This window comes from Sinohyriopsis cumingii, chromosome 1 (genome assembly GCF_028554795.1).
Source record: "Sinohyriopsis cumingii isolate HCF-2022 chromosome 1, ASM2855479v2, whole genome shotgun sequence".
Taxonomy (NCBI): domain Eukaryota; kingdom Metazoa; phylum Mollusca; class Bivalvia; order Unionida; family Unionidae; genus Sinohyriopsis; species Sinohyriopsis cumingii.
The window spans coordinates 52623617-52636476 of NC_142961.1; the positions used below are offsets into that span (position 1 = coordinate 52623617).

The following is a 12860-nucleotide window of genomic DNA, read 5'->3' on the forward strand; positions in this document are numbered from 1 at the left end:
AGTGATAGCGATCAATCTAGTGTGTGATGTTATCGAAGGGAGTTATCAGGTGGATACCAAGCAATCAAATCAGGCTCAACAGGGGTATATCCTTTATTCGTTTTCACCAACAGCCCCTCCGGGATTTTTGATCATTGAGAGTCCGATTAATCCGGTCTATATGCGATGCCATGATCGGTTTTTAACGAGAATTAATTTCAGACTTACCGATCAGTCAAATAACCTAATTGATCTGCAAGAGGAGGAGTTAGTGATCACTCTGTTTGTAAGATCATAGCAGCAGAGGGGGCGATGACATCGACGCGGTCGTCGATGTGCTTACCGGACGCTGACGACGCTGGGGATCGACGCGCAGAAGGTGTTAATTAAACCAAATGACGATTGGACGATCCCCCAACGACGTCGTCGTTTTTTTTTTACCAGGCGCTGACGACACTAGATCGTTGAGTTGCAGAAAGTAATAATTAAGCAAAATAACGATTGGACAAAATGTCCGATTCGCCCCCTCTGCTGCTAGGCAGCTGTTGGTACCATTTGTATAAGTCTTTATAGCATGACTCAGCCAAGGTTTAAACCGGCGATCTACCACACCTGAGGCGAATGCTCTATCTGCTAGGCCACCAGAGCGGTACCATATGCATTTATGTAATTAGTAAAGCTGGTAATATGTAATCAAAATTAATATCATCCTTCTCTCACTATTTTTCAAATTCTTGTGTAGAATGTGTAAACCTACAAAAAAGCAGTTCAGGTTCACATTTAATAAAATTTCCCTTTGATGGGGCACCTGGGTAACCAATTGTTAGGATCAATGGGTACCCAGTAGATATTTCCTAAAATTATATATATATATATATATATATATATATATATATATATATACAGTATGTGTATATATATATATACAGTAATACCTCATGCATTCGCATTTCTGGATTCGCAAATTCACGGATTCGCGAAATTTTCATTGGTACCCTCTACGTACATGTTTTCTTTATTTTATTGAATTGTACCTTCGTTATATGACTTCTGTGACATATGAAGTTTACCTAGTTTACCTTCCTGACAATGACAAAGAAAACGTCAGTCATTAAGTTTACAGTCCCATTCGTTACTTGGTTTTACCTTACTGTGAGTGCAAAAGAAAACGGCAGCCAATGAATTAGTATAGGGGTAATATTAGTATACATGTATTGTACTGTAAATGCGCTAGTGTGGCAAATACCCATTAGGCGATATTATACTCTATTTTTACGTCAACCATTTATTTCTCTTTTTAAGGGTAATGTATTAAGCTAACTTTTAAATGAAATTAAAGTGCTTTGGGAGCATGATTTGGGTCATATTTAGGGTTTAAACCCTAGAAATAAGCATTTATTAGCATTTTTTGTGACTCATACCAAACATTCGCAATTCCTCCTGATCCGCGACTGGTTCTGGAACCTAACCTCGCGAATGTTCGAGGTATTACTGTATATATATGCCTAGTTAAGAAATTTCAAACCATACCACATAAAGATGTTCAATCAATGAATAGAAAGGAATAACAGCCAGAAGGCAGAATCAGAATGAGGTAAACGAGTCATACAAGGAACAACAGCATAGTCCTATGAACCTAGTTCAAGTCTTAAAAAGGTTATTTTTTTCTTCTGTGGGGGTATCACACACATGCATGCATGTGCACACACACACACACACACACACACACATTTTTGCTATCAAATTATTGGATAGCCTGAAAACAACCAATTTTCAGTATAGCTGGCTTATTTTCAATATGGACAGATTATTTTCTGCACAAGCAGCTTTTTTTAAAAAGGGCTTTATTTTCCGTAAGGGTAGCCTATTTTCAGTATGGGCAGTTTAGTTTTGGCATTTGTGGCTTATTTTCAGCAAAGTGTTTTCCTTTTCTTTTCTGTAAGGGTGGCCTATTTTCAGTATGGGTAGTTTAGTTTTGGTACGTGTGGCTTATTTTCGAGACGGACTGTTTATTTTCCATAAGGGTAGCTTATTTTCACTATGGCTAGCTTAGTTCTGGTATTTGTGACTTATTTTCGGGTCAATTTGTTTATTTTCTGTAAGGGTAGCCTATTTTCAGTATGGGCATTTTTTCTCCATGCTTTGCTCATTTCCACATATATACTTATTGTAGGATTTTACAGTATATTTTTCTGCAGAACGAGTGATTCTCAAAAGGCTGTGGATTTTAACAATAAACCCAACAAGAATTACTGATGAGTAAAATAAGCTATTACTTTATATTGTTTTTTTATATATATACTAAAATATGATCCTTTGTAGGTCAGTACTCACTTTGCTGGTGATAGAATCAAGAGCTTCAGATATGGCCGGGTCAGTAGGGATCAGCATCAACAACTTTCTAACTCTTGTGGTGATCCTGAAAATACCAATGGGAAAAGTGGACAAATGTTGTGTGCATGTACATGTGTGTTTGTGTGTGTGTGTTTTGTGTTTGTGTGTAGATAAAATCATTGATGAAAAATACTAACCCAATTAATGACCAACATGACAGATAATCTACACATCAAAACCTCTTCTGCCAATGACAAGAGAAAAAAATCCATGTGCTTCCAATTCTTATGGTGCATTATCATCAAGTAACTGTAAAATATTACAGTACATTTAAGTGGGACCAATCAGGAATGTTTTATGCTCACGATTTTCATAGAGTAAGATGCAATCATTTAATACGTATACTAATAGGTGTTGGTTCTAATGGTCAGTATTGCTGTCAATATGAGTTTCTGTTACATTTATCTAATCTTCTGTTGAAAAATTGAAATGCCCAAAATTTGTTGTGTTCGATATTATGTAAAAGTCTATCTGTTGATCTACTGCTAGCTAGCCTTCAAATGAAGCCTACAAGGTATTCAACAGGTTTGTCTCTAATTTTCCATTCATTTTATTTTCATTTTTTTCTTCATTTGTACAGACTTGATCTGCCAGTAAGCGAGTGCTTACGGAATATCTCCCTCTGCTTGAATATAAAGCGTAAGCAAAAAATTTTAAAAAATGAGAAATACCGTTAAAAGTAATAATGTCATCTGACAAAGACAAATCTCACATGCAAATCATCATCATACAAATACATAACAAGTTTCCTGAAGATCTCAACCAGACAAGAATGTGATAGATGGACTCAATTTTCGAGACACTTGACAGAATTAAAGAATGAATCAATCTGATAACTGGAAAATCATTGGTTATTATCATTACATTTAGCTGACCTATGACTGCAAGCTTCTTCTAACCTCTGCTGTACAAGGGAAGAAAAGGCAGTCAAATCTTATTTTCACTCAAGTATATTAACTGGTGCTATATAAAAAATTTAAATACTATTGTGGAATATTATCTTCATTTTCCCTTTTCTAGTTTTACTAAACTGGGTTTACATTTATTTATGATACAGTGGCCAACATATTCAACTCACAAGTTCTTGTAGTCTCAGTTTTATGCAATGGCACATATTACTCTAATTCTGGATATAGTCTGCTTGGTCTACATAATCAAGAGTTCAAATAATGGCATTCTACATTTAACAAATTCCTGAACCATTCTAAGCAATTGGACTCCACTAACTATTTAGGGCAAAGATGTAGGAGTCCAGTTCATTGTAATTTAACAACTGTATTTTATGGAACATATATTTTTGGCCATGATCAGCTTCTACAGAAAAAGAAGTTGAAAGTGGCAACATTGCTTCAGAAACTGAATAGTCTGACCTTTGGCAATATAAAACTGCGAATGATATATTAGTCATGCTACAATTCTATATGCAGATACTGGCTCTGATAAAACTCCATCTAATAAAAGAGTTGTATTATCAGCCACTAGTTTAATCCCTCAGAACCTGAGGACAAATTAATAGAGTAAACCAGTGCAATGCAGGGATGGTACTCCCTTTGTGGAGTAAGTTCATTTAACACAATTCATTACCTGGGTCTTGCACAAAAACAAATTAGTATTGTTAAGCAGTCTACTCATCAACAAAATTTGAATGACATGAATGAACCGAATCAAAAAGCTTGCAAAAAGTGATTGATCAATACAGTACCTACTATGGTCTTTTTCCATGCCAAGGGTTATGCTGTCAGTAAAATGTCTTCACCACTTGAGCAGTGTCCAATTAAGGAAGGGATATTCATTATGTGATTGAAACGTTATAGCTGGAAAACTGTTGTCCAGTGTATGAAACTGGCTGATGTGAGATGCAAAACTAGCATCATTAAGAAAAGGAAACAAATGAACATGAAATCTGAGTTATCTGAAACTGTGTTCAGCAATGACTGTGGCAAAGGGTAACTTTAATCCATGAAAAAGCTGCAAAAATATCTAAGTTATTAGGAGCACAGGATGAAGCATTGGATCAAAATGTGTTGTGCCCAAGGCTGATTTGTATCTGGAACATCAATGCACAAAATGTAAGACTGATTCTATTTTTAAAAGTCAGTTGAAACACCTGGCACATCTGCATCAAACACTGAAGATGATGAATCAGGTTTGACTCATTGCCTGCAAACAGTCTGATCAAAAACTCCACAGGTTACTATTTTGAAAACTAATGTCTCAGAAAATTCATAACTAACCTTATTACCTAAGGGAACACACCCATGTTTACCATGATTTTATGTGATTTGATGATCAAGTATTGTATAGGCAATAAGATGTCAGTGTACAATTTGATTCTTGGATCAGCTGAGAAAGTAAATATTGGCAAATTGACTGTGATAACATACAGAAAATCACCTTCCATCTGCCAGTTGAATACATGTTCTTACGTTACATGTTTAGGCTCGAATAAACAGTAACACAAGAAGGAGTGAAAACAACTAAAGAAACACCTTTATGTACCATTGTTTAGAAGCCCGACTGAGATTATTTCTCTAAAATGATGGTTTAAAACTTGAATTTTTATGCAAAACAGATGCCCGGATAAGGATCAAGTGATCATGTTTACATATAAAAAATCACATAGCCCCTGTATGTCCTTGATAAGAACCAATCATTTTACTCCGAGAAAAAAGTTGTTTACTTCACTAAAAACTATTCACAAGTCAAGGGTCATGTATTCAACACAGCCTCGATCACAACCTTATTATTCCCACAATAAAAAAAATATTTAAAAAAACTTGTTGACGTGACTGTTACTAATTTTGAATTAAAGTCAAGAACCGGGTCAGCCTTATGTGTTTACTAAAATAAACAGTCACGGTCAAACTATTTTCTGGAAAAGTATCGAGTTCCTAATAAACAGAACTACATTATTTTGACATATAATGAAATTAAAAAATAAAAAAAGATTTTAAAACTTACAAACAATTAAATCAGACATAAATTAAATCAAATATACATAACAATGTACAAGAAGGGCAAAACATTTGGTTTATAATCTTTATTCACAAAATAATACCACCTACCTGAACCTTTGTTTCCTAGAACTTGAGAAATCTTGTTTGAATACTTGCATACTTTTAGTGATTAGTACAAAACAGTTGTTCTTAGACTGGTGTCATGAACAACAAATCTCTTCAAATCAACTTCTTTGAGATATTTTTAGTGGTGGGACAGAAAATGTCCAAGAATACTTTGTACCTACAGGGTGCTGAAGACTCTGTTAAGATATACTAGGTACTAGCATTGATGCCTGTGAAAAAACTAGTATGTTTTCTTCACAGCAGAAAGCAGAGACTTTCTTTTTGAAAACATTCCAAACACACTTGTGATGAAGGTAAATGAAATGTCCATCGTGGATATAAAAATGGAAACATAATGGCTGGAGATGTAATACCAGTGATCAGCTGTTATTACCAGGACCAGAGTATTAATGGCAATAAATTAAGTGCAATGAAATTATCTATTGTCTAGATTTATTACTCATTTGGATACAGCCAAGAGTTACTGGCCCCTGCCAATCCCAAATTTTGTATCCAAGAATTCAAACATATTGCTGAATCTAACTTTTGACAATAACATTTCTCACTCCATTTAGTTAGTGAAGTATGCTATCCAGATTCAGCATGTGGTAGCAAACAGAACTTCAACAAACACAATGGCCATTCCAGTTGACAAACTGATGGACATGCATTTGATGCACTACTAGTAGTGGTGCAGCAATGGCTTGAAAAAAGGTTTTGTGCAGGTTGGTAGTTAGTTTCCTTCCTCAACATATTGATGCGGACATGATGAAGGATGATTCAGGCAAAGAAAACACTGTTCCTTCTCAGGATCAATGAAGAAATTGTCTGTTACAGTCCCACCAAAGAATTTGCCCTCATGTACAGTTACATCAGAGACCTTATTGAATATAATAAATCCCTTCAAATTTCAGAGAGTTTCCTGTCTAAAGAAAGATTCAGGTTGCTGAATGCTTCCCTGAAATGATCAAGAGTGGTGTATTGAGATGGATCTACTTCTTAAAATGGACTTTGGCAGAATGCATATTCATGTCCCTTTGGATTTGATTCCAACACAATGATGTTCCTGTTTCAACTCATTACTTAACTTTATGTGATATTTCAGTCATTCAGCTTTTAGTGCTTAGTACTGGGAAATAACACATGAATAGATATAATGACAAACTTGTAATACCAAAGCCAAACCAACCGGTTTTTTGCCACTTGAGCTTTAAAGTAATGACTACTCCAGCCATATTCCATTAATGACTTTAATCCTTTCCAAATAATCAATCTGGACAAACTGTAAAAACTGACATCAAACCAACACGCTCACTGAATCTAAATAATGTTGTTTATGCTGCCTGACTGGCCATATCAGACATCATATTGGCACCATTTTAGGACCAATTAGACATCATAAGAAGTCTTTTGGTGAATCTCCCGACCACTTAAGAGGAGTAGCAATTACATGATTTTCAAGATGGCCACTGTGGTGGCATTATTTGATATCCAGAAGGAACCATTTTTTTAAAAAGTTTAATATAATATTATTAGAAGTCTTGCTGTGAAAATCCAATGCTGATATGACTTTCCATTCAGGAGGAAGATGATAAAATTTTCAAGATGGTTGCTGTGGGAACTATTTGGACAAAAGATGAGCATCATTTGCACTCAGGGCTAACTGGACATGATAAGAAGTCTTTTACTGAAAATTCCATGCTGTTATGACCACCATTTCAGGAAGAGTACTGATAAGATTTTTCCAGATGACTGCTGTGATGGCCAAGCTGCATGTCTGAGCAGCACCTTTTTCATTTAGGACCAATTAGACCGGAGATGAATGTGTATGTAAAGCTGCATGGTAATCCTCCAAGTATTTTAGAAGTAGTGATAACAACTGGATAGACAGAAGTCTGAGAACAGACAAAGGACAACAGACTATCCCATCCCATTAGCTCTTCTGGTCTGTAACCAGTACAGCTAATTAGCAAAATCAAAGTACAGCAATTACCTCTAGGCACAACTGAAATTAATATTCACAAGTAACAAAACTAAGACATTTTCATGTAAAGAAAGAAGCACTGGTAAGTCATTTTTAATCAAGAACAGAATACAGCTTGATTACTTATTAAATCAAACTCCTGTTTATTTTAGAACACCAACATTTTGGTACTTGAAGAAAAGTGAGAAATAGTAACATGACAATTATATCGGAAATCATATTATAATGAAGTATGTTATACTGAGGTCTCAATGTAACTGAGGTCTCAATGTAACATAGCTTCTTTTATTGTTTGTAGTTAAGACAGTTTGGAATGATTCATCAAAAGCTTCAAACGACTTTTCTATCACTCCATTTTCTTTCTGTTTTATTATAAACTCAATTTGTTTTGTTACAGCCCTTAGCATGAACATCTGTCTTGTTGGAATGCATCTCATGCTTCTTTTCATTGCCTTAAATGACAATTCTAAAAAAAATGAATGTTTTTGGATTTTTAACATAGCTTTAATAATTTGAGTCATATTGCAACAATGTCTGCAGTCTAAATAAGTATCTAAATTTTTTAATTTAGAAAGAAACAAATAAAACAAAAAACAATGGTATTTCTGGATCATGATTCTAGAATTCTGACTATAGAATCAAAACCCAAAGATGAAATGCCTTGACCTACACAAGCTACAAGGAATCATTTATGTGAAGCTGGAATTTAAACTTAATGCAAAAGTGAAATAGGTACAAATTATTGTCCTTACTTCGGCTCCTCTAGGTCTGCTAATTGGTACAACATATCAAACACTTCCCCACCAGCAGCCATTACTACTCCTGGCAAAGTCTTCTCCTACAATCAGGAAAGATATTGGAAAGTTTTAAAAATGAAGAAGCAGAACTGAGAAAGTGTATTAATTTATGCATAAAAGCTCATAAGTGTGTTCTTTAATAAGAAATAATGTCTGTATTAATGACACATACGATACAAAATTACCTCCAAAGCACATAATTGTATTCATATCAAGTAATATTCATCTGTATTGCATACTATCACTGCACATTAACTGATACAATGCCATATTAGAACTAGAGTACTAGGAATGGCATACCATCATTGCACATCATCAACTGATACAATGCCTGATTAGTAGAACTAGAGTACTGGGAATGGCATACTATCATTGCACATCATCAACTGATACAATGCCTGATTAGTAGAACTAGTGTACTTGGAATGGCATACCATCATTGCACATCATCAACTGATACAATGCCTGATTAGTAGAACTAGTGTACTTGGAATGGCATACCATCATTGCACATCATCAACTGATACAATGCCTGATTAGTAGAACTAGTGTACTTGGAATGGCATACCATCATTGCACATCATCAACTGATACAATGCCTGATTAGTAGAACTAGTGTACTTGGAATGGCATACCATCATTGCACATCATCAACTGATACAATGCCTGATTAGTAGAACTAGTGTACTTGGAATGGCATACCATCACTGCACATCATCAACTGATACAATGCCATATTAGAACTAGAGTACTTGGAATGGCATACCATCACTGCACATCAACTGATACAATGCCATATTAGAACTAGAGTACTTGGAATGGCATACCATCACTGCACATCATCAACTGATACAATGCCTGATTAGTAGAACTAGAGTACTGAGAATGGCATACCATCACTGCACATCATCAACTGATACAATGCCTGATTAGTAGAACTAGAGTACTTGGAATGGCATACCATCATTGCACATCATCAACTGATACAATGCCTGATTAGTAGAACTAGATTACTGGGAATTGCATGTCATCATTGAAAATCAACTGATACAATGCCTGATTAGTAGAACTAGATTACTTGGAATGGCATACCATCATTGCACATCATCAACTGATACAATGCCTGATTAGTAGAACTAGATTACTGGGAATGGCATACCATCATTACACATCACCAACTGATACAATGCCTGATTAGTAGAACTAGAGTACTGGGAATGGCATACTATCATTGCACATCATCAACTGATACAATGCCTGATTAGTAGAACTAGAGTACTGGGAATGGCATACCATCACTGCACATCAACTGATACAATGCCATATTAGAACTAGAGTACTTGGAATGGCATACCATCATTGCACATCATCAACTGATATAATGCCTGATTAGTAGAACTAGAGTACTGGGAATGGCATACCATCACTGCACATCAACTGATACAATGCCTGATTAGTAGAACTAGAGTACTGGGAATGGCATACCATCATTGCACATCATTAACTGATACAATGCCTGATTAGTAGAACTAGAGTACTGGGAATGGCATACCATCATTGCACATCATCAACTGATACAATGCCTGATTAGTAGAACTAGATTACTGGGAATGGCATACCATCATTGCACATCACCAACTGATACAATGCCTGATTAGTACTAGAGTACTGGGAATGGCATACTATCATTGCACATCATCAACTGATACAATGCCTGATTAGTAGAACTAGAGTACTGGGAATGGCATACCATCACTGCACATCAACTGATACAATGCCATATTAGAACTAGAGTACTTGGAATGGCATACCATCATTGCACATCATCAACTGATACAATGCCTGATTAGTAGAACTAGAGTACTGGGAATGGCATACCATCACTGCACATCAACTGATACAATGCCTGATTAGTAGAACTAGAGTACTGGGAATGGCATACCATCATTGCACATCATTAACTGATACAATGCCTGATTAGTAGAACTAGAGTACTGGGAATGGCATACCATCATTGCACATCATCAACTGATACAATGCCTGATTAGTAGAACTAGATTACTGGGAATGGCATACCATCATTGCACATCACCAACTGATACAATGCCTGATTAGTAGAACTAGAGTACTGGGAATGGCATACTATCATTGCACATCATCAACTGATACAATGCCTGATTAGTAGAACTAGAGTACTGGGAATGGCATACCATCACTGCACATCAACTGATACAATGCCATATTAGAACCAGAGTACTTGGAATGGCATACCATCATTGCACATCATCAACTGATACAATGCCTGATTAGTAGAACTAGAGTACTGGGAATGGCATACCATCATTGCACATCACCAACTGATACAATGCCTGATTAGTAGAACTAGAGTACTGGGAATGGCATACTATCATTGCACATCATCAACTGATACAATGCCTGATTAGTAGAACTAGAGTACTGGGAATGGCATACTATCATTGCACATCATCAACTGATACAATGCCTGATTAGTAGAACTAGAGTACTGGGAATGGCATACCATCACTGCACATCAACTGATACAATGCCATATTAGAACTAGAGTACTTGGAATGGCATACCATCATTGCACATCATCAACTGATACAATGCCTGATTAGTTGAACTAGATTACTGGGAATGGCATACCATCATTGCACATCACCAACTGATACAATGCCTGATTAGTAGAACTAGAGTACTGGGAATGGCATACTATCATTGCACATCATCAACTGATACAATGCCTGATTAATAGAACTAGATTACTGGGAATGGCATACCATCACTGCACATCAACTGATACAATGCCTGATTAGTAGAACTAGATTACTGGGAATGGCATACCATCATTGCACATCATCAACTGATATAATGCCTGATTAGTAGAACTAGAGTACTGGGAATGGCATACCATCACTGCACATCAACTGATACAATGCCTGATTAGTAGAACTAGAGTACTGGGAATGGCATACCATCATTGCACATCATTAACCGATACAATGCCTGATTAGTAGAACTAGAGTACTGGGAATGGCATACCATCATTGCACATCAACTGATACAATGCCTGATTAGTTGAACTAGATTACTAGGAATGGCATGCCATCATTGAACATCATCAACTGATACAGTGCTTGTTTAGTAGAACTAGAGTACTGGGAATGGCATATTTTACTCCTGTGTATTCCAGTCCTCTATATTGATAACTGAAATTTAATGCTTAAATAATTTATCTCCTTACACTTATTGCGACTTTGATCTCTATCCATTCTACCTCAATATTAATAGGCTTCTTTTGTACTCAAAGTACAAGCTCTACAATATTTGATACAGGTCCGAGGTGTAGAACTAATGTTATGTGGAAACTATTTTTCTTTCCGTCACTGTGACCTTTCACCTTTAAACCCAAAATCAATAGAGTCCTTCCTCACCACAAGTGCAAGCCATCTACAATGTTTGGTAACCACAGATGCTGATTTTATCTATAAAATTTCCTGACTATGCTGAAAGACACCATGCCTTCACTATATTAAAACAAGTGACATGGCCCTAAATCATGTTTCAATAGATGTATTTTTGTACATCCACTGTAACATTCTTTCACAAAATACATATACATGTGCTTTTGATAACATTAACAGATAAATTGTGATATATCATGTATTTCAAATACTGCAAAGTATCTCACTGGTTTGGCTGGATCACATGAACTTGTTTTAAGACTGGAAACAATTTATTATTGTTGTAAACTTCAGTCAGTTGATTCAGCCCATGTGGGTATGTGAGAAAGCTTGCCAGTAGCTTCTCATGGGTTGTTTTTTTTTCCCCAGGTTCTTCCTCCACCCTTAATACTGGCCACCATGCATAGCCTATCATGTGCTGAAAAATGGCATTAAACCCCACCAAAACAACAACAACATCAGTCAGTTAAACTGGCAATTTCTCCAAATGATTTATCAGGAACTAGGCAGTCAAACAATTCAGTTTTTACTGTATCTTGTTATTTTTGTGTATTCGTCTCCATTTGTGTTCCAGTAAACTTACTTGGGACCCAATGAAGGGCACTTCCAAGGTAGATTAGTCACCTGTAAATGCAACTTAAATTTAGCATCATTTTCATATAAACTGTTAGAGTACTGAGATCACTCTATCCACAGTTCCTACACTTTTAAAAAAAGAGTTCCATGTTTTTCCTAGAAGAAATTCATATCATTTAAGGTTCACATGTTACCATTATTGAACGTTAATTAAAAAACACTCTCCCATAACATCTGAAATAGACATATATTTATATACTAACCCACAAGATATCTAATTTGAATTTACAAGCATCTTTTTGAAACTCATATAAATTTCAATGTAACTCGTTGGAATTTACAAAATAAAAATGTTAATTAACTCTGCTTTTGTAAAGGGCTGTTTTAAATCCACTAGTGCAGGTGTCATGGAAGTTTTTTTTCCATTCATTCATCCTTGAAAGAATATACTCATCTGTGTCATCACTTGACTCCACACAGTACACTTATCACTACACTATTTATGCTCTTACTAAAAAACCACTAGCGCCTGATGCAGGTTTGACACTAAGGTTTTTAAGTGTTTCCAAAGTCTGCTTTCTTT

The 12860-nt window shown here is 35.8% G+C and overlaps 1 protein-coding gene across 5 annotated transcripts in view; it reads right to left on the reverse strand.

The window, feature by feature from the left end:
* The window catches only part of LOC149806871 (ubiquitin carboxyl-terminal hydrolase 24-like), a 311591-nt gene that overhangs the window by 205726 nt on the left and 93005 nt on the right, over nt 1–12860 (reverse strand). For all 5 annotated transcript variants that reach the window (XM_089959015.1, XM_089959005.1, XM_089958996.1 and 2 more), the window contains exons 27-28: nt 8172–8257; nt 2314–2398 (exon numbers count right to left, since the gene is read on the reverse strand). In XM_089959015.1, coding sequence (XP_089815141.1) covers nt 2314–2398; nt 8172–8257 — 171 coding nt within the window. The remainder of the gene's footprint in view (nt 1–2313; nt 2399–8171; nt 8258–12860) is intronic.